At 39.4% G+C, this 27276-nt stretch overlaps 3 protein-coding genes and 1 pseudogene across 4 annotated transcripts; 2 read left to right on the forward strand and 2 right to left on the reverse strand.

The window, feature by feature from the left end:
• Positions 1–36: 36 nt before the first annotated feature.
• On the reverse strand, positions 37–5546 carry LOC125189286 (autophagy-related protein 11-like). Its single transcript, XM_048086579.1, has 5 exons — positions 5126–5546; positions 3737–5019; positions 876–2493; positions 683–841; positions 37–603 (listed from the first exon to the last, which is right to left on the reverse strand). The coding sequence occupies exons 2-5, from the start codon at positions 4678–4680 to the stop codon at positions 169–171; spliced, it is 3156 nt and encodes a 1051-aa protein (XP_047942536.1). The 5' UTR covers positions 4681–5019; positions 5126–5546; the 3' UTR covers positions 37–168.
• LOC125189288 lies at positions 5312–17424 on the forward strand (annotated as a pseudogene).
• Positions 17425–19577: 2153 nt separating this feature from the next.
• Positions 19578–22773, forward strand: LOC125190282 (serine carboxypeptidase II-2-like). The gene is made up of 10 exons (XM_048087548.1): positions 19578–19938; positions 20400–20507; positions 20726–20821; positions 20905–20997; positions 21147–21232; positions 21307–21570; positions 21653–21780; positions 21850–21945; positions 22273–22378; positions 22456–22773. Exons 1-10 carry the CDS (start codon positions 19668–19670, stop codon positions 22615–22617), a joined length of 1410 nt encoding a protein of 469 aa, XP_047943505.1. The 5' UTR covers positions 19578–19667; the 3' UTR covers positions 22618–22773.
• On the reverse strand, positions 22750–24577 carry LOC125190281. 2 transcript variants are annotated; one of them, XM_048087545.1, is made up of 3 exons: positions 24292–24577; positions 22985–24134; positions 22750–22917 (listed from the first exon to the last, which is right to left on the reverse strand). In XM_048087545.1, the coding sequence occupies exons 2-3, from the start codon at positions 24119–24121 to the stop codon at positions 22894–22896; spliced, it is 1161 nt and encodes a 386-aa protein (XP_047943502.1). In that variant the 5' UTR covers positions 24122–24134; positions 24292–24577; the 3' UTR covers positions 22750–22893. The 2 variants fall into 2 exon arrangements, with proteins under 2 accessions (XP_047943502.1, XP_047943503.1); XM_048087546.1 differs by having other exon boundaries at positions 22985–24037; positions 24292–24576.
• Between the last annotated feature and the right edge of the window lie 2699 nt (positions 24578–27276).

The raw sequence follows: 27276 nt of genomic DNA on the forward strand, positions 1-27276 counted from the left end.
TAGCATCTAAAAAAAAACGAGTACCATAAAGAGATGTAAAAGATAATACTTTGTAAGTTATTGACAAGAGTTGCAAAGTCTATATACAAAAAGATTGGATTTTAGTAATTGATTCTCATCTTTAGAGAAGGGACACCAAGCCATACTCTCACTAAACTTCCGAAATATTTACACTTGGTCTCTTCCATCACATCTTTCTGCAACAAGATCAGGAAAGAGGACGGCTTCGGGTAGCATGGCTATAGTCACTATAAAATATTCACACCCAACGGGAAGACCGTAGGGATTGGGAATCGAACCTTGATCAACAGTCGACTGGTTGCCTCCACTCTCGGAGGAGGCCAGTGTATCACTACTATCATCAGCTTGCTCTAGGGTTGGCGGAGGAGGCTTCACTACCCGTCGTTCAACATGAACCACCTTCCCTATAATGTAACTTTGATTCGGGGAAGCATTTTCAGTAAATAATGCGACAGATTCAACTGAAAGAAAATAGTAAGGGCAGCTACGGTTGATGGCCTCATAGTGCCCGGAGGAGTTGAGGACGAAAGCAGCAAGCTCGTGGATTTCTAAACGACCTAAACAAATCTTTTCTTTGTTCGCCTGTGACAAGAATTTTGATGTCTATATAAAATGATTGTGTAATGAAATGATGAGAAGAAATGGAGCATAGAATAGCTACCTGCTTTTCCAAATTAAGCTTCACATAGAGTGTGTTAACCAACTCTTTTTTCTCTTCTAGCTCTTTCTTAAGCTGCTTATTTGCAGCTTCAGCTTTCGTGGATCTTTCTAGGAATTCTGCACGCTGGCTTGACAATAGACCAACCTTAATGGCAAGTGTTTGAAAGGCTCGCACTTTCAAGTTAGTAATGTACCTGAGATTCATCGAGTAGCTTCTGATTGGCGTCCAAATCACCCCTGAGTCTGGAAATTTCATCAGTTGATGCTTGAATTTTGGCTTTCGCGTCGTCTAATTGGCTTGATTTATCTGCTAGCGCATTTTGCAGCTCCGCCAAAAGTCCACCATTTCCTTTACCATCTAAATCTGATGTAATCAGCTGAGACATGCAGACAGCCATATTACTTGAAGCGATGTTCGTCTCAGCATTTGACTGTGGCACTGCCATCTTATCTTTATCGCAAAGATGCCCTTTCTCAAGGTGTAGATCTAGCATCAATGAATCCAGCTGAGAATTCAGCATACTAGAGGAATCAGTCATTTTTTCATCCAATCCTTGTGATTTGTCAACGTGATCATTTAAAATCCCAGATTTTGAAGTTCTAGATGCACACAACACCTCCTCCACTACTCGGTGTATGTGAACCGATTCAGACCCCGATACCTCTGGCTTGTTATCATCAGTCTTTGTAGTTGAAACTGTCAAACTAGGCTCATCATCACCTTGCATATGATGATTAGAGAGCCTCTGCTCCAATTCTTGAATCCGTTTCTCATAGGATTCACACTGCTTCTGCTTCGCCTTCAGCATCGATTGGAGGTGTTTTCCGTATTCATCTTTCAGATTTAATGCTTCGGAAGTCTTTTCTGCCACGTTTTTCAGTAAATTATCTTGTTTACTTTCATCGAGTGATTCATAATCAAGCTCCACACTCATGGAACAAATTAGGGCAACTTTCGAAGCAAGTTCAGCTTTCAGCATTGCATTCTCGATTTCCATCTTGCTAGTGCCTGCAATCCCAACCAACTCCAACTCATCGAGCACTTCCCCATAATCATACTTCTCAAGGTGGCCCGGTACCCCTTCTGCTTCAACTGCTCGATAACTATTATCAGACATGGACAACGAGCTTTTGAGAGTCCCATGCTTCTCACTCTTTGAGAAGAGCCCTAGCAAGGACTCGGGAGCATAACGCTCCAAATATACAAGGTCTATGTCAAGCAAATTAGAGTCAAAAGGAGCCACATTTATGTCACAAGTACCTGGGGCGTCATACAATCCCATAGATGCTAAAATATCTCGAGGGATAAAAGTAGAATGCACTCTAAGGAACTCCTCACGTCTCCTAACCTCAGTATTCCTCCCCATAGCAAGTTTTTCAGCCAACTGACCCGCCTTGCTCATATAGATTTTCATAGCTTCTTTTCTCCTCACGACTTCAGCAAGACACGCTCTGTACGCAGGAACAATTCCACGAACAACTTTTAGTGGCTTAAACTGTTCATCTTGACGCTTTAAAGCCTCACGGAACAAAGAAAACTTGTAACGTATGTCCTTAATCTTGTACTGGCTGTATGCAATTTTTTGCAAAAAACTGTGAACAAAGATATTCATCTCATTCTTTTTATCACTGCAGAAATCGAGCAAACTGGAAATTTCACCCTCGCATGCCTGCATCCTCGGAAGATGATTTTGGTCGTGGCTATCATACATTGGCCCAAGTGCTGAGACTGCATCATGAGGACGCAGTGAAGACGACATCTGACAGGAAAGACAGTCCTCCACGAGCTTCTTCACAGTATTCACATCTTCACTGCATTAAGAGAGATTTTGTGTTCATTAAATAGTCCCCTCTTCAAGAAACTGCCATAACAAAGAAATTACATAGAAGCAGAAAAATAAAATAAATGATAAATATGATGATGTCTATGGATGCCATGCAGAATCCACAACGTGTTTCGAATATTGAGAAAAATTGCATGTGCCATCCAGTGGACTAAGTAAGTTTCTATGTTTTTCAGATTTGACAATTCCAAAACAAAAGGAGTTCTGAAGGCATCTCGACAGTTTCACAAGGCTGGGACGTTAAATGTATATTACCAATTTCGTCAATACTTGCCCATTATGATAACAAAAAAAACAATGCTAATAATAATAATGGTGATAATACCTCATTAGTTAACATGTACTTGTTTCACAATTCATATTATACGGTTACCCCAACCCCAAACTAGACCCAATGTATTTTTATGTTGTCACATACATAGATAGCAAATATGCATGTCAACTGTCAAGCCAATCAAATATACTTATAATACTAAATGGATATAAATTTCATTTACAATAAGTCTTATAATAGAAAATTAATTGGGACCTATGGACATCACGCAACTTCCACTCACCGAAATCATTTACTGACTGACCCTCTTCATACTGTATGAGTTTAAGTATTACATCCATTATATAGAAAACTTGATTTGAAGTTCAGCCAGGAAAGAGGCATATAGTTTGTTGAGTAATAAAAATGAGCTTATGCCTAAATCCAAGAACCATCCCTTGAATTTCCTTGTTAACCAGCTAAACGCATATTTCACACCTCAATCACTAATTTCCGTTTCCTCTTCACTTTTGTCATGTTTTTTTGCATTTCAATTTTCAAGCATTCAATTCTTTTACTAAGTAGAAAACAAAAGGATTGAATGAGACAAGATGACGCTTGAAAACAAAGATCTTTGCAGTTACAGCCACTTTCTACTTTTGCATACGCTAGAGAGAAACTAGAAAAATAATCAGAAATGTCGTCATCCTAAACGACAAAACAGTCGTGACAACAAGTTTGGTCCGGCTATCCAGGTGATTCTCAGTCATAAAAGAGTTACGGAAATGGTGTCAAGAAAACCTAATCTGGTCCATGTTACCTAAGGCAGTGAATTACCCAGAGATACGTTATAATGACTCATACATAAAAGGAATAAAAAGATGTGAGCATCATTATCAACAATATAATCAAACTTAATACATGCAAGATTGGGCAACGGGTGAAGAAAGAAGCGGACCTTAACGTCTGCATTATGCTCTTCTGCTCAGCGATAATCGGTTGGCCATCTCTTATAGATGACTCCAAGTCTTTGATAAGAAACGAAGCTTTGTCAGATAATATATGTTCTGCATTGTTCCTAAGCTCTCCATATTCAAGTTTAAACTCCGAAACCTTATTCTGGAACTGCTTGTGCAAACTGCTGCAATCCTTCCATGTCTTCTGCAAGTTTTCTTCCTTCACAAAATCCAGCAAGCACTTGCAATTAGCAGTCTGTAAGGCCGGCAGAACTCTTATAGATCTCAGTTTCTCCGTATCCCTCACGAACGTGGCTAGAAGGTTGGTATGATAACAGTGCTGCTGCGAATAGGATTTCATAAAATCAACGTAGTTTCGATCGATCCTCTTATAGTAATTATCCAAATTACCGCTAGCAATCGCCAAGGCCTTCTCTTGCACCTTCAGCTCTTCCAAAAGCCTCTCACATATCTCGATTTTTGCTTGAGTACGACTATAAATCGCATGTCCACGATCAAAATGATATCTGAACTGCCTCTCATACGAAGGCAAGGCCTTGAGAGCAGGGTCAGAAGCATCATCCAGAGCAAGAGAGTTTTGAGATGGAGATGGCAACGGGGGATCAGGAATATCAATGATCTCAACCTGCGCGGGCTCAACATACGGTGACTGACTCCGCATCCTCATCCTATTAAACAGAAAAACCACCCTTTCATCAGACGGAAGCTTGTAAGCTGAGAGGGTTCTATGGGGTTCAAGCTTCGAGTCCAAGCACAGAAGAAGCTGATCACTGGCCGGTATACCACATGCCGATTCTAGGAAACTCTGCACTGCCTCAACTAGAGTGCATTCATCACACTCAATCTTACACGAGTGCCCATTCTCAGCAATGTTAACCACGAGCTTGCCCGTATGAGCAACGGCTTCTGAGACACTAGAACTCATTCTCAGATCAAATGAATCCACCACAACAACCCTCAAGATCAAACTACTCTTCAGCTAAAACTCAATTCCTCATACTAAAGCACTCAAGACCTCAAATCTAACAAGTATATTATCAGCAAAACCCTTAACAAAAACCCCAATTTCTCCGATTTCAACAAAATCACAAATATCACAAAAATCCCAATTTATCCGAATTTAAAACACATGAGATGGTAACTTCCCCAGATTGAACTGGGACTCTGAAGAAAACTCCAATCGGCACCGACTAACCGAAAACAGAAAAGAGCAGAGAATTCAAAGCGACCCACCTACCATGCCATCAGCAAACTTTATCCACAACTGCAATGCACCACCGCAATCAAGCAAACCACCAAAACTAGACCATCAAAATATAAGAAAAAGGAAAATCGCGAAAATAGGGCTTAGGTGCGAACCACTCAACTACCTTAAAAACATGAACTTGCGCGACAAGAGCGAGATACTTATGTCAAAGCAGACGCGAATTTAATCCGTAAAATGCAAGAAAAAAAACTTCAACACGAAACCCATGCAGTTTTTATTCCTTCCTCTTGCGTCTGCGTCGATACATTTATATGCGCATACCTATTCCTCTATCTCTCCACCTCTAGCAATGGCGCGGAGAATCGTCTCTGTGATCAATGATTGATTGATTAATTGCAGTGTTGCAATTGTCTTCTCTTTTCCTTTTCACATATATTCTTTTGTTTTTTTCTTTCAGCACTTCCCTTTTATTGTGGAGAAATCAGAAAGATCGCAGCTGCGAGCAACCGAATAAGTTGGGATTTGAGTCTTTGCAGCAGATGCTGTTGATGTGTATGAATCTTCCAATATATATTTGAATCAGGTGGAAACTAGGATTGTCGATGACTTGTTTGATTATATTACTCCTACTATATATAAATGTTTAATGTAAATCGCAATTCATTTAGTTAATTAATCACAACTCAGGCTTATCACCGTCATTGTTAATTATGATCATGACTGGCTGGTTAATCCGACTTTGCCTCACTCCATTATTTTATCGAATTTGACAAAAGATTTAATTTTTCCGAATACTATATGAATCATGCGTTAAAAGGTTGAATTGTAGGAGTAATTGTCACACGGTGATTATGTAAATATAAATATTAAAGCATACATAAGGAGAAATATAGGATATTAGGATATGACCCTTCAACAATTTTGGCATACGGCGATGAAATATAAACTAAATAGAGCACAAACAAATCGAATCAATTGGAGTATGTATCTAGATGTATATTACTTTTACAAAATTGGATTTTTGTTATATGGAACAAAATAGATACAATCACGTGTTCGAATTTGAGAACCAATGATAAATATTGGCTCAATCTAACAACATGTGAATGTGAACAAAATATTAATTAGTCTAGATAGATTTTGTTGTGTGCTTAAAAAGTAGTATGATGTGGAGTGTGGACCCTTCACAACCTTCACATTTTAACGGTCTAGGCGCATTATTTATAGATCAATTGTCTATTTTAACATTGTTTGTCATCAAATTTGTGAATTAATTGCAAAGTGAATTTTAAAATATTGTAATTTCATAAAAATCTATCTAATTGTTATAATTACAACATTCTTAAACATTTTGAAAGTTATGCCAACAGGACATATATACTTATCCATCAACACGTCGGGCCAAACATAAAATACATACTCTCATTAACGAAAATTTGGTGAACTTTACCTATATTTTTTTTGTGGGAATTATATTATTACAAACGGTTTTATTATGTGGTGTAATTAGATAGATAATTAGTTGGTACCACAATACGTGTAGACGTGTAATAACATAGAATATACAAACTCACAAATTTTAAGGAGGTGCACGGCAGCCTCTGCCGACATCACACACCACTGCTACACATCTTTATTAGGACATTTTCAACGTATTCGTCGTGATAGCTATTGTAAAGCTCCAGTCTTTGAGCTGCAACAGCAGCAGCTTCTCGTTTAACCAGCAGCAGTTGGACAGGGTGTGGAAGCTCCCCGGCCAGAATTTCAACGTGAGCTTCGCGCACTACGCTGGCTACATCAATGTCAACCAAGAATTTGGAAGGGAGCTTTTCTACTGGTTCTTTGAGGCCGAGGACGACCCTTCTTCCAAACCCCTCGCTCTCTGGCTCAATGGAGGTCGTTGTTAAGAAGAGAATGCGAATATATCTGATTTTCTCATATGGTTTTGCTGCACATTTTCATCTTCTTGATGCGGTTGTAAGTATGATCTTGCATTTGGAGTTCTATGTTGAATTTCTAGAGTTTCTTGATACTCCTGCTAGTTTTTGATATGTAGGCCTAGGTAAATATTCAATTCTCTCTTCAGCTTGTGAGTATGTGTTTGTGTAAATTGTGAGTTGTTGGTTTTCTGGAATTACAAGAGATAACCAGGCGTAATACAATCCAAGAAGGAATACAGAAAAGAACTGAAACGAAAATTACAACCGGAAATCGAAACTATAAACCGTAGAACAGGAAATAGCCGAGTCGAGGAGGTCTCTTTCCGCAAGACGAGATACGCCCCGGTAGTGCTCTTCGGATTGACGTTTCGTCCCCAGAGATAAAACGGCTATGTCTCTGGTGAAGAAGCACCGCTATCAACAGAGCTCCGGCGAACTGGATGGAGGAGAGGACAGAGCTTCGACAGAAGAACAATGCAGAGGGATGAGAGAGTGTATGATGCAGAGTGTGGATTCTAGTTTCTGTGTCTAGACTGTAACGGTCGTCATCAATGCTAGACCGTAACGGTCGTCGATTACGAGGCATTACAAGCCGTTACAGAGCTGAGACTCTGAATCTAGAAGCTTCTAGATTCGTTCATGACCAGCCACGTTGGCTTACCGCGTCATACTGACGAGGTGTCATCCCGCTTGGCTCGCTGACATTGAAACGGCGGTGGTCTAAAAAGAACTAGACCTACTAGCCTTGGGCCAAGCCCAAGCACCAAGCCCACGACCAGGCCCAAAAAATAGCCTAAAGACCACCCAAAGACCAATTGTCAAGATCCAAGTCTAAGGACACGGGCACGGGCACGGGCACGGGCTCGAGCTCAAGGCTCGAGGCTAGCAGCTTGCGGCGGGGCGGGCGGCGCGCGTGTGCGTGCGTGTGGCCTCTTACAGCCCATCTTAGTCCACTATAATTATTACATGTAATAATCCTTCTTATTAAATACTAGTTTAATAAGGTTGTAACTTCCAATGTGGGATAATTAACTCTCTTAATTTTTCCCTAAGCTTCTCTCATAACTCATTAAGTTTGCAATTTTGCACAACTTTAATCCATTATTTCTCACTCACCGGGAATCGGATTTGAGAAAATGAATATACCACGGTCATCTACTCCGAACGTAGATCGACGCTATATCATTTAATTTCACAAAATTAAATGTCTCGTTAAAATTATAATTTGGTCAAAGTCCATTGACCGACATAGATTCCAACAATCCCCCACATGAGTGGAAATAGCCAAATGCATATGCATGCAGACACAAGCTCAACCCTCGAGAGGTATATAAGCATAAGGATAGGTAGCTTTTAGATTTGAACCTTCCATAGTCAACGCCATCGGATACACAGACGGCCTAGTAGCGCGATGCTTTGAACTAGTCCCCCACGGCGTGCACCGAGACAATGGTGTTAACACTTAAACACCTCAACCTCATCTGTTCTCACGTTTTGTGTCCTTTGCGGCCTTGGACACCACTTTGGATTCATAAGTGTGTAATTTGAAGCGGCCACACTTCACACTTACATAGGTGATTCCTGCTCGAGTATCTTGCCCTACTCGGTCTCTTTGAGAACTTAATCTCCTTGAGATCCTTAGAGCACTCCCAATGGGCTCGGCGTTAAACTCGGCGATTTTTCGCCGAAAATCGCCGAGTTTTCGCCGGCCAATGGGACGATTTCGGCGAATTCTCGGCGTTATTCCTCCCGAATTAACGCCAACCGGCGATCCATCGCCGAAACATCGCCGCCCACTGTGGGCGCGATTCGGCGATGTTCGGCGATAATTTTTTTTTTTTTTTTTTTTTAAACGGCTATATCTATAATTCCACCACTATAAATACTTCCTCTTCCTCCTCCATTCATCACACACAATTCTCTCAATTTTTCAATCTCTTATCTCAATCTTCAATCTTCAAAATTATGAGCTCTAGTAGGAAAAATTCTCGAAAAAGTAAGGGTAAGGGCAAAGAGTCGAGTTCGCAAATTCCCAACACTGATGAAGCAAATGAGCAGTGGATGAGCTCGTTGTTGTCGATGGGTTCTCCTCCCGGCCAATATCCATATGCGGGTCCGTCCCCATTGCAGACTCCTACGCCACGCAGACTTTCTCCGTACTTCCACCCTCAGCATGCCCTCTCCAGCCGACGATGTGTATCGCCCCCAGATAGTCACATCGTTGTTCGACACCCCTGGATCAACCCCAGGCGACGAAGAATCTCAGGCCGCGACGTACACAACGGATCCGACACTCAGCACGGACGACTACGAGGTGGAAGAAACGCCCGCCGAGCCGCCTTCCAGGAGCGGGAAGGGGAAGGCGCCGGCGTCGACGGCTGCGACTGATACGGCTTCCGATGAGAAGCCGAAGCGGACAAGGACTACTTACACTCTCGAAGAGTCCGAGCTGATAGCCAACTGCTGGGCGGACACGACGCAAGACGCGGTGCGCAGCAACTACCGGACTGAGATCATGTTCTGGGCGCAGGTTACGGAGAAGTACACGACCAACAAGACTGCCTCGATGAAGGACCATGGCAGTGAGGCGATCCGCCGGCATTGGGAGCGCCTCATGAGGGACTGCGCCCATTTCAACGGTATATATTCTAACTTGATGACGAACATGACGAGTGGCCAGAACGAGCACATGGTCCGAGATGAGGCCATCCAGATGTATAGTGGCCAGTTCTTGTCGAAGGGCTTCAAGTATTGGAAAATCTATGATAGGCTGAAGGATCTCCCCAAATTCCGGACGGAGATGCACAGCGCGCTGCACGGGAAATCGGTGCGCTCGCGACTTAGCGGTGCGGAGAGTGAGGGCAGCGCGATCCCCATCGACTTGTCTGAGGATGGTCCGCACGAGCGCCCTGTGGGAGCGAAGAAGGCGAAGGGGAGGCGGAAGGGGAAGGGCACATCGTCAGATGCCCAGTCGGAATCCCCGTTCTTACAACAAGCCACGTTCTCTTCCAATGCCGCCACTCTGGCGCAGTTGTACACGCTGTACTTCACCGGCGGCGGAACCCCAGAAGAGAAGCAGTCCCTCTGGTCGACCATCCAAAATATGAAGATCAAGATGGGCCTCTCGCCGGACGCTCCTCCCTCTTAGTTTTTTAAATCCTTGTTTTTTATGGTTTTTTATTTGTAGTTTTTTTTTTCTCGTTGTATTATATTTTCCAATGATTAATACAACGACGAATTGTTCATTTATAAATCTATTTATTAAACACATTTGTAGGGAAAATTAAATAATATTAAAAATGATGATGTAAAAATGAAATGTTGAGTTAGGGAGAAATAAGGGAGAAATAAGGGAGAAACCATTGGAGCAGTTGGCTAAAAGTTGGCTAAAAACTGGGGATAAATTTTGGTGCTGATGTGGCGCTGATGTGGCAGGAGTTAGGGAGAAATAAGGGAGTTTTTAGGGAGAGCATTGGGAGTGCTCTAATTCTTTAGTTTGTGGATTTCAAACCCATTCCCTCTAGCAACTTATTCATCTGATCACGGTTTAACCCTTTGGTTAGCGGATCCACTAGATTATCTATTGACTTCACATAGTCAATTGTAATCACACCTGTTGTGATCAAATGTCTCACGGTATTATGTCGTCGACGAATATGTCGAGACTTACCGTTATAGAAGCCATTGTTCGCCCTCCCGATAGCGGCTTGGCTATCACAGTTGTCCTTTGCAAGGAAACGTATTTTCGAGAAATACGGCATTCCTTGACTCGATTGTTGTTCCTACGTAATAGTCGATATTTCGCATTTGTGAACAACAAATCTATATGCACTTACCGTTATGCATATCCAATGAAGATGTATTAAATCAACCGTTTTAGGTCCAATTGTGACTCTATGAGGGAACCATCACCTTCGCAAACAATTCCACACTTTCAGGTATTTAGAGATGGTTTCGTTCCTTTCCACAACTCATATGACTCGATGTTCTTCCTCAGTGGATTTTGTTGGGCGATATAGTTGGCTGTCAAGATATTTCCCCACATGTTCCGGGTAATCCGAACTTAGTAGCAACGCTTTCATCATCTCTTTTAGAGTTCGATTTTTGCATTTCGCTATACCATTAGATTGCGAAAGAGTATCGAGCAGTTGTTTGATTAATTATACCACTTGCGTTGCATAACCTCAAACGGCTTAATTACTTGCTCTCCTTCATCATTTCAACGCTTTGATTTTATAACCAAGTTGATTCTCCACCTCATTCTTATAATTTTTGGAACGCTTCACCGCTTCATCTTTACTTCTTAAAAAGATAAATGTAGCAATATCTTGTGCAATCATCTATAAAAGTGATTAAGTACTTTTTACCACCTCTAAAGTTTGCACCATCCTTAAATCACATACATCCGGCAGAATTAGTTCATGCTCTTTGCTTTTCCGTTCAATTGAGTGAAACGGTAACTTAGTCATTTTTTTGCCTCAAGACATATTTCACATTTGTCTGGGTATCCACTTCACCGCCTTTAGTAAATCTAAATTTACTAATCTTTTTATGGCTTTTGAATTTATGGTTATCCCACCTACAATGCCACAAATTTGAAGACTCGGTCAAATAAGAGGAAGTAGATGCTTTATTATTATTGAAAGCTACCAAAGGCTTCGGGAACAAGGCGCATGTCACACTAAGCTTGAAAAGTCCGTTTCTACATAACCTTTTCCGGTGGACTTCTCAAACTTGTGGTAGCAACCCATCGACTCGAATACAAGTTTAAACCCTTATTAACTAGTATTGATCCCCACACTAGTTCTGCGGATGTCTCTGACATGCAGCACATCCTTCAAAGGGATAGTGACGCTGTACGTCATCATGGTAATCACGTTTCCAATGCCGAGGACTTCGGACGATGCTTGATTCTCCATGTTGATCTTCCTCCCTTCTCAACAAGTAGCTAGAGTACAAACTGCATTCCTATCTCGAGTAGACATGAGCAAGAATACTTGATGTCGATGTACCAGCCGCCTTGTTGTCAACAATGTTGATTTCTTCAGCACACCATCAACGAGGTCGGGCCACCTTTTGACCTTAGCCCTGAAATCTTCAACGACGTGGGTTGCCGGTTTTTCTTCTTGCTGTGCGGCAATCTTTTGGCAAAGTGGCCATTTGCCACACTAGCATTCTCGCTCAAACCCTTTTGTAGTCGCTTCCTTCCCCTTGTCCTTCGATTGGGCGCAGGGCGTTTGTCGAGGGATCGCCGCTCCAACAAGTTGGCTTTGGCCTCAAAATGGACCTTTAGCCTTTTGATCAATTTTGCGCACGCGGCCTCGATGCCTCAGCGCTTCACGATCAAATCTTCAAGGCTCATCTTCTTCGTCAGTTTATGATATTTCAAGTCCTTCCAACTAGACAAGCTTCTGATGAGTACGCACTCCATATAAAGTTGTCGCAAATTATCCCTTCAGCCTACGAGTCCGTGGATGATCATTTGATACTCTTGAATTTGTTCCATGACCGTCCAGAGTCGACTATCTTGTAGTCCGTAAATTTGGATACTAAGCAACATGTTCAAGTACCACATCATTGTCGATACTATACTTCTTTTCTGTGCTTTCCCACATTTCTGATGTGGTTACATGGAGTATACATTGTACAAGCCATCATCTAAAGCACTTGAATTAAATTTCTTTTACAAAGATAACTCATTTGCTTCATGCTTCATAGTCCTGTCAAGATCCATGATGATGATGAGACAAACAGTTTCCATGATAATGTTAAATTAAACATTATAATGTCATTTATACTGCCTTCCTTTGTGTTCACCATATCCACACTGCAAACACCTGAAACATGTCACTGTGGTCCTGCAACATTTCATGCTGCTCAAGGAGACAACAATATGGTTGGGCATGTGGCGCCCCACCATTCATGTTGGGCATGTAGCCTGTCATGGTCGCACCGGTCCCGAAGGAGCTAATACCCGTGCTCTAACCCTAAGGTTCCAACACTCGTATGAGACCCGAAGGCCCCAGCAGTCAAGGCAGACTCCGCCAAGGTCCCAGCATTCGTGTGAGACCCGAAGGCCCCAACACTTGATCCATTAAAGGATCCGAAGGAACCACTAAAAGTGTGGAGCCAACCGACCCACTCAAGGTGGATCCACCAAGGTGTCCTCTTGGCATTAGTATACACCCAAGGGGTTGCTGATGAAGATGGATAGAGTCTCCAGCTGAGAGTCTGAATCTAGAAGCTACTAGATTCGTTCATGACCAACCACGTTGGCTTACCGTGTCATACTGACGAGGTGTCATCCCGCTTGACTCGCTGACGTGGAACCAGGGGGGTCTAAAAAGAACTAGACCCACTAGCCTTGGGCCAAGCCCAAGCACCAAGCCCATGACCAGGCCTAAAGAACACTCAAAGACCAATTGCCAAGATCCAAGTCCAAGGCCACGGGCACGAGCACGGGCGCGGGCGCGGGCTTGAGGCTCGCAGCACGTGTGTGCTCTTACAGCCCATCTTAGTCCACTATAATTATTACATGTAATAATCCTTCTTATTAAATACTAGTTTAATAAGGTTGTAACTTCCAATGTGGGATAATTAATTCTCTTAATTATTCCCTAAGCTTCTCTCATAGCTCATTAATTTTGCAATTTTGCACAACTTTAATCAATTATTTCTCACTCACCGAGAATCAGATTTGAGAAAATGAATATACCACGGTCATTTACTCCGAATGTAGATCGACGCTATATCATTTAATTTCACAAAATTAAATGTCTCGTTGAAATTATAATTTGGTTAAAGTCCATTGACCGACATAGATTCCAACATGAGTAGCATTTCGGTGGATGTAGTTAGGGGTAGCAAATCGTGCGTGTTGTTGTGTCGTTATCATGTCGACACGATAACGACACGACACGATAACAACAAACACGAACACGAACACGACCCGCTACCCTCATATACGAATACGACACGAACCCATTAACGACACGAACCACCTCGGGTCAACACGACACGATAACGACACATATACGACACAACACGATAACAACACTATAATAATATTATTATAATATATTAATATTATTTCTAATATGAAAATTTTAATTTTAATTTTAAATTTTTAAAATTTTAAAATAAATAAAAATAAAATGAATATTATATATACTTAAAGTGTAACACGAACACGACACGAAATAATATTATAGTATACTTAACGTGTAACACGAACACGACACAAAATTTTCGTGTCCTTATCGTGTCGACACGATAAGGACACGAACCCAATAAGCTTTGACACATACACATTAATTTCATGCGGGTTCGTGTCGTGTTATCATGTCGTGCCAAAAATTGTCAGCCCTAGATGTAGTGATGATCTATTTATGTGACTTGCATGCATTTATGTTAAACTCAAAATTATGAATTTTGTGCTTAAATTTCCTGTTTAAATATTTGTGTAATTGTTTTGAGCTGTATGTGATATTTCGGGCCTGGGTATTCATCAATTGCCCTTGGGCTGGCTGAGGAAATTGGACCATTGCATATTGAGAAGGATGGAAAAACCCTTTATTTCAACCTTTATTCTTGGAATAGAGGTATTTCTATATCATCATCTTCTAGTTTTTGTTTGGTTGCATAAACGAAAGCAGTCGAAGATTTTGTTTAGCCTGCATTTCGTCAGCTTTCCAAATACTTCTGAGGGCTTCGAAAATTTTTATACCCTTAACTTTGAGCTTCAGATATGGCAAATATATTGTTTTGGATTGTGTATGTCCACCTAAAAACTGTTCATTTTCATGATGCTTTTGGTCTTTGCAGTTGCAAATATATTGTTTTTGGACTCTCCTGTCGGAGTTGGTTTTTTGTATTCAAACACTCTGTCTGATATAGTGAGCAATGGTGATAAAAGAACTGGTACAGTTTCTTCTTATATCTTCCATCACATCATATTCTGCATATTTGATTCAGCATCTTAATTGCAATTTCTGTTCTTTCAGCTGATGATAACCTAATATTTATCGAGAATTGGTTAGAACGTTTTCCACAGTACAAAGGAAGAGAGTTTTATCTCATAGGAGAGAGCTATGCCGGTAGGTTAATCATGCTACACTTTCCTCTATTTCTAGTTGCAGTTTCTTATACCAGATGATGGGAATTACAAAACAGAAATTTTTAAATGAGCACGAAATGTCAATATATGAATTCTTATATTTCTATTGTTGTTACTTTATTGATTCAGGGAATTATATTCCTCAACTCACTCATGCTATTGTGAAGCTCAACGAGAAACACGGAGCATAAACTATCAATCTCAAGGGTTCTTGGTATCCTCCTCCTGATATTTTAAAATGTTATGTGCTTGTGTGAAAACAGATAACCTTGAAATTGGCCTCTGCATTCAGGTTGGAAATGTTGTAACGGATGACTTTCATGACCATTTCGGGGCTTATCAACTCATGTGGTTCGTTGGCATGATTTCGGACCAAACCTACAAGCAGCTGGACGTCATGTTGGGAAAAGTGGTGATAATTATAGTATCAAAAATAAATTGATACTTGCGCAGCGGAACCAGGATAATTATTTTCCCTCCTCTGGATTAAATAATGGGACCAAACCAAGAAAACAAATTTGATGCAGAATAAAAACGTGAGACAAGAATTTTACGTGGAAAACCCAAATCGGGAAAAACCACGAGACCGAAGTCTAAATCTTCCACTATGTATATAGTAGGTTTACAAAATTCTCCCTACACTTTATAGGGGAAACACAAGTCTCAAGTTAAATAACTTGGAATATACACGAGAGGATTGAGCTACAATTCGAAGGGAGATAGGAATTTTTCCTCACTTTTTCTTCTCTCAGAAATGCACTCACCGCACTCTCTCTTGCTCTCTCTCTCACTAGCTGATGTGATTTTCAGCTCTTGCACTGCTCTTCATCGACGGAATGAGCTCTATTTATAGGAGAATTTGAGCTGCAAATTTCTACTCCTATAGCCACCTCTACCACCGCCCTATAGCCGCAACATTTGAGTTTTTGAGGGAGTTGTAGCAGCTTTGCTGCATGAAGTTAGAAAACTCATACGTAATGCATTTATTGCATTAATGCCCACTTACAATTGTTGACATTCTTAGTCAACTTTGGTGGCTTCCACACGTCAAATGTGTCTACGAGTCGTTCGTGCACTACTCAGAGGAATGCGAGAAAGTCCTTATGATCGCTGATCTGGAAGTCGGGGACATGGATACGTTCAGCATCTATACTCCTCTTTGTACTGCTACTTTCAGCAGATTAAGCCATCTTTGGAGAAGCAAGACTTATGTGTTCACATCTTTTACCTTTTCTTCTAATATTATCATATTTGGATTATTAATAGTATTTATTTTCTTGAGCTATAGAAGGCTGGTCTTCTCAGAAAACCATACGATCCATGCACAGAGAATTATTCGGTTCAATACTTCAATATCCCTGAGGTTGAAGACGCTCTTCATGTTCGTGGCCAAAAGTCCCCTTGGGAGACTAACAGGTATGCAAACTACTAGATTTTCTTTTTGATTTATTTAAGACATATGTATTGTGATTGCAGTGAAATGGTGCATGAGAACTGGTAGGATTCATCTAAATCGGTATTGGATGTCTACGCTGAGCTCTTGAATTCGATCGGGACTTTGTATCTGGATGTTCAGGTTTTTCTGTCTAATTCTGGAAATGTTAGAACAGAATACTTATAACATGCACAAAGCCAACTATTTTGTTTATGAATCTCCATATTTATGTGAAATAGAACAAATATAAGAATATGAATTCATCAAAATAGAAAATAGCTTTGTTTATTTTAGAGTATGAATTCATCAAAATTGATTATAACTTATGTTCGAAATTGGCTCCATTCTTTGGCCTAATCTTCCATTTCAAAATATTTTTGTTTCAGTTGCAACATGCCTTTGTGTTTCTTGCAAAAAAAGTAAATTTAACACTACAATGTTCCACATCTGGACAGTGGTAACACGGATGCTACGATTCCGGTGACTTCAACCCGTTACAATATAGATGCTATGGAGCTTCGGACAGTTAGGCCGTGGCACGCTTGGTATGAGGATGGCCAGGTCAGCTTTCTATCTTAACCTCACCACCTCCTCTGATTCTGGTCAGTCAGTGATTTTGGCAAACAGGTAGGCGGATGGACAGAAGAATACGAGGGACTGACACTCGTGGTAGTGAGTGGAGCCGGCCATGAAGTTCCCCTGCATAAGCCGAAGCAAGCTCTGACACTCTTCAAGTCGTTCCTATCAGGGAAGTCCATGCCGGAGATGGAACTGGTGAGCGATATGTAGTTGGGATGCGCCTCCCTCGTAGAATACAATGCTAACAATTATAGGTTTCATGAGTAAACTTTCCAGTTTTTTGCCTTTTCTCCATATGATCTGCACAATCAGATCACTTATCCTTGCTTCATCACAACATTGAGAGAGAAGACATTCTTGTTATATGTATATATTATGTACTATGTACTCCTACAAAAGAATTATGCAGCTGCAACCAAAATCCAAACTACAAAAATCTAAAATCACAGCATATATATCTCAACGCCAAAAGGTTAAACTGTACCCTCATCATGGCATTTCACTATTTTGTAGGAATAGTAATAACTTCGTCGCATAATACCTTACCATCAACATTAATTATCCCATTAAAAATAATACATATATGCACCGGAAAAGATTTATTTTCAAATTTGAACTGAATTCAAGGTGCTAAGTTTGCAACCGTGAAAATTCAATTAGAAAATGGGACAATCACACAATTTTATATTGGTATAAGATATTTGAAATCTACATACACAATTCAAAAAAAATTATTTGTGTTTCATTGTAGAATACAAAATGTTTATCATTATTTTATGTTTATGCAAAATATTCTATTACTATGAGTTAACAATGACTAATGGGTTTGTTATATTCCTAACTCACCGTTAAATTGCTAAGTACATTAATTCTTAAAATCAAAGGCTAAGATTATTCTACTAAGAGTATTAATACAATAAAAATAAATGTCAATTAGGATATTTATGTCAATTAACAACAAAGTAATTATAACTAACTTTTAAAAAATATCTCAAAACTTTAAATGCATATGTCAATTAAAGATAATTTTATAACGATTCCAATGAGATCCTACATGCATATATTTCGAGGTCAAAATTTGAAAAATATTCTTGAATTTTCGTATTTTTGAAGAAGCAGTTTTATATCAATACAACTTACATAATATGTCAATACACAATGTCAATATGAAATTGTGTTGACATTGTCATGTCTTCATATTGATGTATTTCATGCACTATATTGACATTGTGTTTCTAAATCCTAAATTTGATAGTTGCTATTATCATTTTAATATTAAAAAATTGAAAAACGAAATTACATTTCAAATTATAGACCACGAGGTTTCTAAAATCATATGATGTTAAATTAGTTGTAGTTAGCATTTAAGAAATGAGTTAGCAATTGATCACATCCCTATCTAAACATATATACATAATATATTGGGGGAGTGATCAATTGCTAACTCATCATTTAATTGCTAACTACAACTAATTTAAGACCATATGATTTTAGAAAACTTGTGGTCTACAATTTGCCACGTGGAATTTTCATTTTATTAATTAAATCGAAAAGGATAAAAAAACTACCAAATTAGAGTTTTGGATGAAAATGTCAATATAGTGTTTCGAAAATATCGACACAATCCTTTGAGAATGTCAACACAATGCTTTGAGAATGTTAACACATTGCTTATATTGACATTCTTCATATATTATATTGACATATTTTATATATCATGTTGACATTTGTTGTTATACGAAAAAATTGAAAATTTTTGAAATTTTTTTCAAATTTTGACATCGGAACATATGCAAGTGAGATATCATTAGAATCTTTATGAAATTATCTTTAATTTGATATATGTTGTGCGAAAAATAATTTTAATCGAGAAAGTAATATGCGTTTTAAAGTTTAGGGATATTTTTAGAGAAAGCAAAGAAGACATTGAAACTAAAATTTAGAGAAAGAAGGAAGAGACTCAATTTGGTGAAGAAGAGAAGCAGATAAGATTTCGATAGGAAATTTGGAACAAAGAAAAAGGAGAGCTGGGAATTTTACGGAAGAGAAGTTTGGGAAGAAGATGCGTCGGTGTTTTAACTTATTCGATTCAACTTTCATTCTGTAATTTGATATATGGGCTTAAAAAATGAGAAAGTGAGGATTCGGGTTGTGCATATTTATAAATGAGTTTTGCTTGCTGTCAAGAACAATGGAGGATGTTGCTTGTCATTTCCTTTCCAAAAGTAAGGTCATTTTAGTCATTACAGTAATATAATGTTGGTCTACAACACATAAATCATACCCAACAATGGAGTAAGTGCATAAGCATCTTCTACCAACCAACAATTTACGAAGAATTGCTATCCCTAATTATGAGAAAAAACGTGTTATTTATAAACTCAATAAAACCTTTTCAGTGAACCAATCACACGGGGTGCAAATTACCCCTAAGAAACTACATTTCCATTTGAATGGAGTTATAGGCTAATGTTACCCAAGCAATATTGGCCGATTTATCCAACAAAAAAAACAAAAAAGAAATAAAAACAAAACAGCGACATCACACACCACTGCTGACTGCCCCTCATCTTTTATTGGAACTCTCAAACAAACACTTTCTCCCCCAATTCAATCGCAGGAGCATTCAAGAAAGATGCCTTTTCTGAGATGGGTTTTCCACGTTTTCGTCGTGATATCTGTTGTAAAGCTCGAGTCTTTAAGCTGCAGCAGCAGCAGCTTCTCGTTTAACCAGCAGCAGTTGGACAGGGTGTTGAAGCTCCCTGGCCAGAATTTCAACGTTAGCTTCGCGCACTACGCTGGCTACATCAATGTCAACCAAGAAACCGGAAGGGAGCTTTTCTATTGGTTCTTTGAGGCCGAGGATGACCCTTATTCCAAACCTCTCGTTCTCTGGCTCAATGGAGGTCGTTATGTAGCAATTTTCTCTTTACTGTGTATAAATTGTGAGAAGCGAAATAGTGATTTTGATGTTGTTGAGAAGACAATGCAAATATATCATCGTGATATGCTTTTACTGCACGTTTTCATCTTCTTGATGTGGTTGTATGATCTTGCATTTTGAGTTCTGTGTTGACTCTTGTTGGAGTTTTAGAGTTTCTTGCTACTTTCTGATATTTAGGCCTAGGTAAATATGCAATTCTCTCTTCAGCTTGTGAATGTGTGTTTGTGTAAATGGTTAGTATCATTTTGGTGGATGTAGTGATGATGTTGTTGAGAAGAGAATGAGAATGGATGTGATCTAGGAGTATATTATATGCTTCGTCTTTTCGATGTGATTATGTGACTTGCATGAATTTATGAATTTTGTGCTTAAATTTCCATTTGAATATTGGTGTTAATGTTTTGAGTTGTATGTGATATTTAGGGCCTGGGTGTTCATCAATTGCCTATGGGCTGGCTGAGGAAATTGGACCACTGCATATTGAGAAGGATGGGAAAACCCTTTATTTAAACCCTTATTCTTGGAATAAAGGTAGATCGATATCATCATCTTCGAGTTTTTGTTTGGTTGTGTAGACGAAAGCAGTCAAAGATTTTGTTTAGGCTGCGTTTCGGATGGGCTTTGAAACTTTTTATACCCTAACTTTGAGTTTGAGATATGGCAAAAGATTATGTCAAGTTAATCTTCACTTGGATTGTAGATGTCCACCTAAAAACTGTTCATCTTCATGATGCTTTCGATCTTTGCAGTTGCAAATATATTGTTTGTGGACTCTCCTGTCGGAGTTGGTTTTTCGTATTCAAACACTTCCTCTGATATATTGAGCAATGGTGATAAAAGAACTGGTACAGTTTCTTTTTATATCTTCCATCACATCATATTCTGGTTATTTGATGCAGCATCTTAATTGCAATCTCTGTTCTTGCAGCTGATGATAACCTAATATTTATCGAGAAATGGTTAGAACGTTTTCCACAGTACAAAGGAAGAGAGTTGTATCTCACAGGAGAGAGCTATGCCGGTAGGTTAATCATTCTACACTTTCCTATATAGAGTCGAGGGAAGAGCAAAGCAGAAATTTTTAAATGAGCATGAATTGTCAATATATGAATTCCTTTATTTCTCTGTGCAATTTCTTATATTTCTATTGTCGTTACTTTATTGATCCAGGGCATTATGTTCCTCAACTCACTCATGCTATTGTGAAGCACAATGAGAAACACGGAGTAGAAACTATTAATCTCAAGGGTTTCATGGTATCCTCTTGATGTCTTAGAATGTTATGTGCTTGTGTGAAACCAATAACCCTGAAATATGCCTCTGCGTTCAGGTTGGAAACGCTCTGACGGACGACTTTCATGACCATTTTGGGGTGTTTCAGTTCATGTGGTCCGTTGGCATGATTTCAGATCAGACCTACAAGCAGCTGAATGTCAAATGTGACTACGAGTCGTTCGTGCACACCTCAGAGGAATGCGTGAAGGTCCTTATAATAGCTGATCAGGAAATTGGGGACATTGATATGTACAGCATCTATACGCCTCCCTGTACGGCTAATTTCAGCAGATTAAGCCATCTTAGGAGAAGCAATGCTGTACGTGTTCACATCTTTTGCATTTTCCTTTAGTTTTATCATATTTGGATTCTTAATTGTATCTATTTTATTGAGTTTTTAGAAGGTTGGTCTTCTCAGAAGACCTTATGATCCATGCACAGAGAAGCATTCGATTCAATACTTCAATCTCCCTGATGTTCAAGATGCTCTTCATGTTCGTAGCAGAAACTCCCCCTGGGAGACTTGCAGGTACGAGATCTATGCAAACTACTAGATTTTCCTTTTGATTCATTAAAGACAGATATATTGTGATTGCAGTGACTTGGTGAGTGAGAACTGGCAGGATTCGTCTCAATCAGTTTTGGATGTCTACGCTGAGCTCTTGAATTCGGGACTTCGTATCTGGATGTTCAGGTTTTCCTATATAATTCTGGAAATCTATTAGAACAGAATACTTAAAATGCGCAAAGAGAACTATTTTACTTTTGAATCTCCATATTTATGTGAAATAGAACAAATATCAGAGTATGAATTCATCAACTAGTAGATAGCTTTGTTTATATTTCTGTGTTCAATACCCAGAAACATAGCATCATAGCTTGATTATAACTTTGTTCAAAATTGGCTCCATTCTTTGGCCTAATCTTCCATTTCACAATATTTGTGTGTATCAGTTACAACATGCCTTTCCATTTCTTGGAAAAATAAGTATTTCTAATACAATGTTCCACACCTGGACAGTGGTGACACGGATGCTGTGATTCCGGTGACTTCAACCCGTTATAACATAGATGCTATGAAGCTTCGTACAGTTAGGCCGTGGCGCGCTTGGTATGATGATGGCCAGGTCAGCTTTCTATCTTCACCTCACCACCCCCCTCTGATTCTGATCAGTCAGTAATATTCGCTGTGTTTGGCAAACAGGTAGGCGGATGGACAGAAGAATACGAGGGGCTGACATTCGTGACAGTCAGAGGAGCCGGCCATGAAGTTCCCCTGCATAAGCCGAAGCAAGCTCTGACACTAATCAAGTCGTTCCTATCAGGGAAGTCCATGCCGGAGATGGAGCTGGTGAGCGATATGTAGTTGGGACGTGCCTCCCTCGTTGAATACAACGCTAATAATTCTAGTGTTTCATGAGTAAAGTTTCCAGTTTTATGCCTTTTCTCCATATGATCTGCACAATCAAAACACTTATGCTTGCTTGATCACAAGATATTGAGAGAGAAGACGTTCTTGTTATATGTATACATTATGTACAAAACTATGCAGCTGCAACCAAAATCCACAGTATAAACCACAAAAATCTAAAATCAACGCTTCAATGAAATCAGCAGATAGATCTCAACTTCCATCATAAGGTCAGAGCCAAAAGGAGAGCATTTCCTGAAACACAATACACGAGATTTATTTACTCAGAGCTTCAATGGAGAGAGAGAGAGAGAGAGAGTACCTCTGCTAGAAGAGCCATAGCCAAGGATGGCTCTTCTTCTTCTTCTCTAGTAGAGAATGCTTTTGTCGCCTTCAAACTCCTGATTTCATCATGCAACAAATTCACCTTTTCAGATATCTCATTCAACAAGTTCAGTTCTTCTCTGTTAGCAGTACTACATTTTACTGGTCTGTCATCTTCAACAATCTCTGATCTCATACCAACTTTACTCAGCATCCTATTAAACTGAGCAGTGCTTGTTTCTGGCGGTGCAGCAACCAAACGACACTCAACATCACTCACTTGGCTCGACGGCAACATCATATTGAGCCACTTGGGCTCGTCTCTAGCACACAACTTCACAGCCTCTGGCAAAACGACATTTTCTTTTTCAAAATTCTTGATTTCATCTTTCTCCATCAGTTCACACCTCCCTTCAACTTGTGGAACTTCAAACACGTCATGAGTGCTCATTGAACAAGAATTATCAGCAGCAGCTACACAATCTGAACTCTCAGCCTGACCACTTCCATCCATCATCTTGCTTGGTTGACACAAACTGCCCTCGTTCCTCGTTGAATCACACGAACTCCCTCTACTCACACGAGAATACAAGGACAAAGAGGGAGACCGTGTCTCACTCCTCCCTCCTGCAATCTCCTTCACCCTCTCATTCAACCTCCTAATCTTCTCCCAATAGCTATCGATCTTTTTCCCCGAATCCAAATACATTTCCTCAACCGCCTTCCCCCTACATGGCATGCGGCTTGTCTCCCCATTGAAGCCGTGATCAACATAACCAATCCTCAACAACTTATACCTATAAGCCTGCACTTGATAGTCCAATGCAGCCACCTCCATTTCCTTCTGATAAACTGCATCTTCAACCATGGCTAGAGATTCCTCAGCGTGCCATATCTTCTCCTCTGCAAGCCTCTTGTAATGCTCGGCCTCCATCTTCACCGCTGCCTTCTCCCCCTGAAGCCGGAGGATCACAGCCAGCGCCTCGCTGGCAGCGGAGGCAGAGGCCTCCCTCTCTGCATCCAACTCATTGTAGAGCTTCTGCAGAAGCTCCTGCTGATCACATAGTGCATCTTTTAGAGCACAAATCTCAGACAAAGCATCATTATCATCATCACCCATCGGATTCCCACACATGAAACACTATAATCTGAGAACCAATACAGAATTTTCATCAACTAATTCAAGAATTAAAATTTCTGCTAATTTATCTATATAAGCCCATTTTCTTCAAGAAACTCAAAATATTTGCCTCATCTCTATCAATGGCATTTATTTTTGAAACAAACCAAAAAAATAATTCTTACCTAAAGGTCTGCAGCAAATGAACTGAATTGTGAGGATGGTTAGAACAAATTTTGAGCATGAACGGGAAACAACCGAGCCCAACTCCTCTTTTCTTGAAGAAGAAAAAGAAGAAGAAATTTGCAGAAATAGTAGTATTTACAAAGTTCTACGCCAATGCGTATCAAATGCGAATGCGTGTGTGAAGTGTGAAAAATAAATAGAAAGCAATAAGATAATCAAATTAGGAGTATTTCCATTTTCCAGTATAAAGCTGTTGAAGAAAAAGGGCTCGGAAAGAATCGGAAAAAAAATGGAAACTGTAGGCTTTTCTTGTAACGGTTTATTAATTTGTCTTTGTACAAGAACACCTTCTGTTTCCAGTTTCATCTCTATTTCTGTTTCTAATTTTCTTTTGTTTCTCAACATTTTCTCACATTTAAGAAGAATTATCCAGGTTTAATTACTGGAATTAAATTTAGCAACATAAGTAATGAGATATTTCCATTACATGAATTGGATTGGTGAAATCTGATATAAATATATTGTGCTTTTGTCAAATAAATCAACAATCTGTAGAGTTTGATTGTTTAATTTTTCATTATATTAATTCGAACTGGATTTGGCTTTAATTATTTGACTGATTTATTGCGATTTTAAGCCTGCCTAAAAAGGACAATTCTTTGATGCATTTTCTGAATCATGTCGTAAAAAAGGACAATTTATAATCCAAAATTATTCTATCCATGGTTTGAACTTTGAATGGTTCGTAAAAAATCCTTTATTGTAAATTATTCTGTAAAAATAAATTAGATTAGTTTTAGTACGAAACTGACTCAACCTTAATTTTTTCGGCCAACTAAATTATGTATATACTTTTGATAAGTTGATGTTTACCACATTAATGCTGGGCCACATTAATATCGATAAATCTTTTAAAGTTTATTGAAGTTTATTTATTTTCCTACGTCTGATTTCAGAATCCCAAATCACGTTGCTGGAGGCAACATCGTGGCAAGTAAATGGAGTACTCTTTTGAGTAATCTACACAAATATTTTGTCCTTTGGGATAAAAGATTTTTGCTAACCACTAGTGATTATGCTGTTTATTTTAGTACTATTTTCACATTTGTTTGGTAAATTAAATAAGCCAATGTATCGTAATTCGTTGCACGCTGTAGTATAGATATAATACTCGGTCACAAATTGTGTACACCGGCTACAATTATATACTACTCTACTCCGTACTAGTAATTAATACTACTATATATGTAAGATTATTTGCTATCATCAAGGTAATTACAGCGTATGCATAAAGAAAGACACTGAATATTATAGAAATATATTTTAATCAATGTGACACCACCATAATAAAAAAGGGACCTTTTTGTGGCCTCCATGGGGCTTTAGGAGCCGAATTTCGTGCAAAACTTTGATATGATTATGCTTTGAATTTGACATTATAGTGCATTCTACTTTGTAGACAGCGATTTTTATTGTTATTATTTTTTATACACTAATTAAAAGAAGTAGTAATTCATTGATTGAATAAAGGGGCCCTTATTTAAATTAATCCAATTGGAGAAAGTGAAAAATTATTTGAAGTAGTTATTCCAACGTGTAATTATTTATTAAAACCGAAAAAATCTATATTGATAAGGATATTAATTAATAGTAGTATAAAAATATATAAGCCCGTCTTAAACTATCTATAATAGTAGTATAAAAATATATAAGACCGTCTTAAACTATCTAATCACGGTGAAGCATATTAAAATTAAAACCTGAAGAAGTCATGTCAATTTTGTTAATATTAATAGTAGCAAAATTATGAATGATGGAGTACTATTTTAGGGTGAAAATTATATATTAACTCAGACAAAAGGACAACTTATCTCATAGTAGTATTATTTATTTATATATTAACTCAGACAAAAGGACAACTTATCTCATAGTAGTATTATTTATTGTTGGTTTCTGGATTATAAGAGATAAAAAGCCGGGCGTAATACAACCCAAAAGGAATACAAGAGAAATAACTGAAACTGAATTACAAGGAGATCGAAACTATAAACCGTAGGAAAAAGGAAATAGCCGAGTCGAGGAGGCCTCTTTCCGCAAGACGAGATACACCCCGATAGTGCTCTTCGGATTGGCGTTTCGTCCCCAAAGATAAAACGGTTAGCGTCTCTGATGAAGCAGCACTGCAATCAACAGAGCTCCACTAGCTTTGGGCCAAGCCCACGACTAGGCCCAAAGAACAGCCCAAAGACCACCCAAAGACCAATTGCCAAGATCCAAGGACAAGGGCAAGGGCACTGATACGCCCGGATTTTGCACTGTTTTAAGGCCATTATTTGGTCCGTTTTTGTTATCAAAATCACTCTACATGTCCATTATTTGCATATTCTATACATTTTGGTATTTTGACGTGTTTTGTGAGAAATGTGCATATTTGAGCCGAAAAGGGGAGTAAAAACGCATAGTCTGGAAATCTGGAGTCGACGGCGACCAGCGACCGCCGCGAAGTTGTACGGCGACCGCCGGCGCCCGGCGGTTAGAGCTATGTGGCGGCCCGCCTCGGAAATTTACGCTAGGAGAAGAGTCTCGCCCGGCGACCGCCGGAGGACATGTGGCGGTCCGCCACCGAAGGGTCAGAGTCTCTGGACTCCAACGCGGCGACCGCCGGCCAAGGTGCGGCGGCCCGCCGGAGAAAGGCGGCGAATCCGACCAGCCCTAGATTTGATCCAAGATTTACCAAATTTTGAAGATCTTTTCCTTCTATGATGAAGAATAATCTTCCCCTATAAATAGGACCTCAAGCTTCATCAAAAAGGAGTTTTTTTTCCGACACACAACAAGAACACATTCATAGAGATCAAAAGCTAGAGTACTTCAATTGTGCAAGGAGTTGAAGAAGGATTTCAAGAACATCAAGAACGACAAGGATTCAACCTACGGGTTTTATTTGCTTTAGTTTTATGTTCAAATTGCTTTCCCTTCAATCT

The sequence above is a fragment of the Salvia hispanica genome, chromosome 5 (assembly GCF_023119035.1).
Source record: "Salvia hispanica cultivar TCC Black 2014 chromosome 5, UniMelb_Shisp_WGS_1.0, whole genome shotgun sequence".
NCBI lineage: Eukaryota > Viridiplantae > Streptophyta > Magnoliopsida > Lamiales > Lamiaceae > Salvia > Salvia hispanica.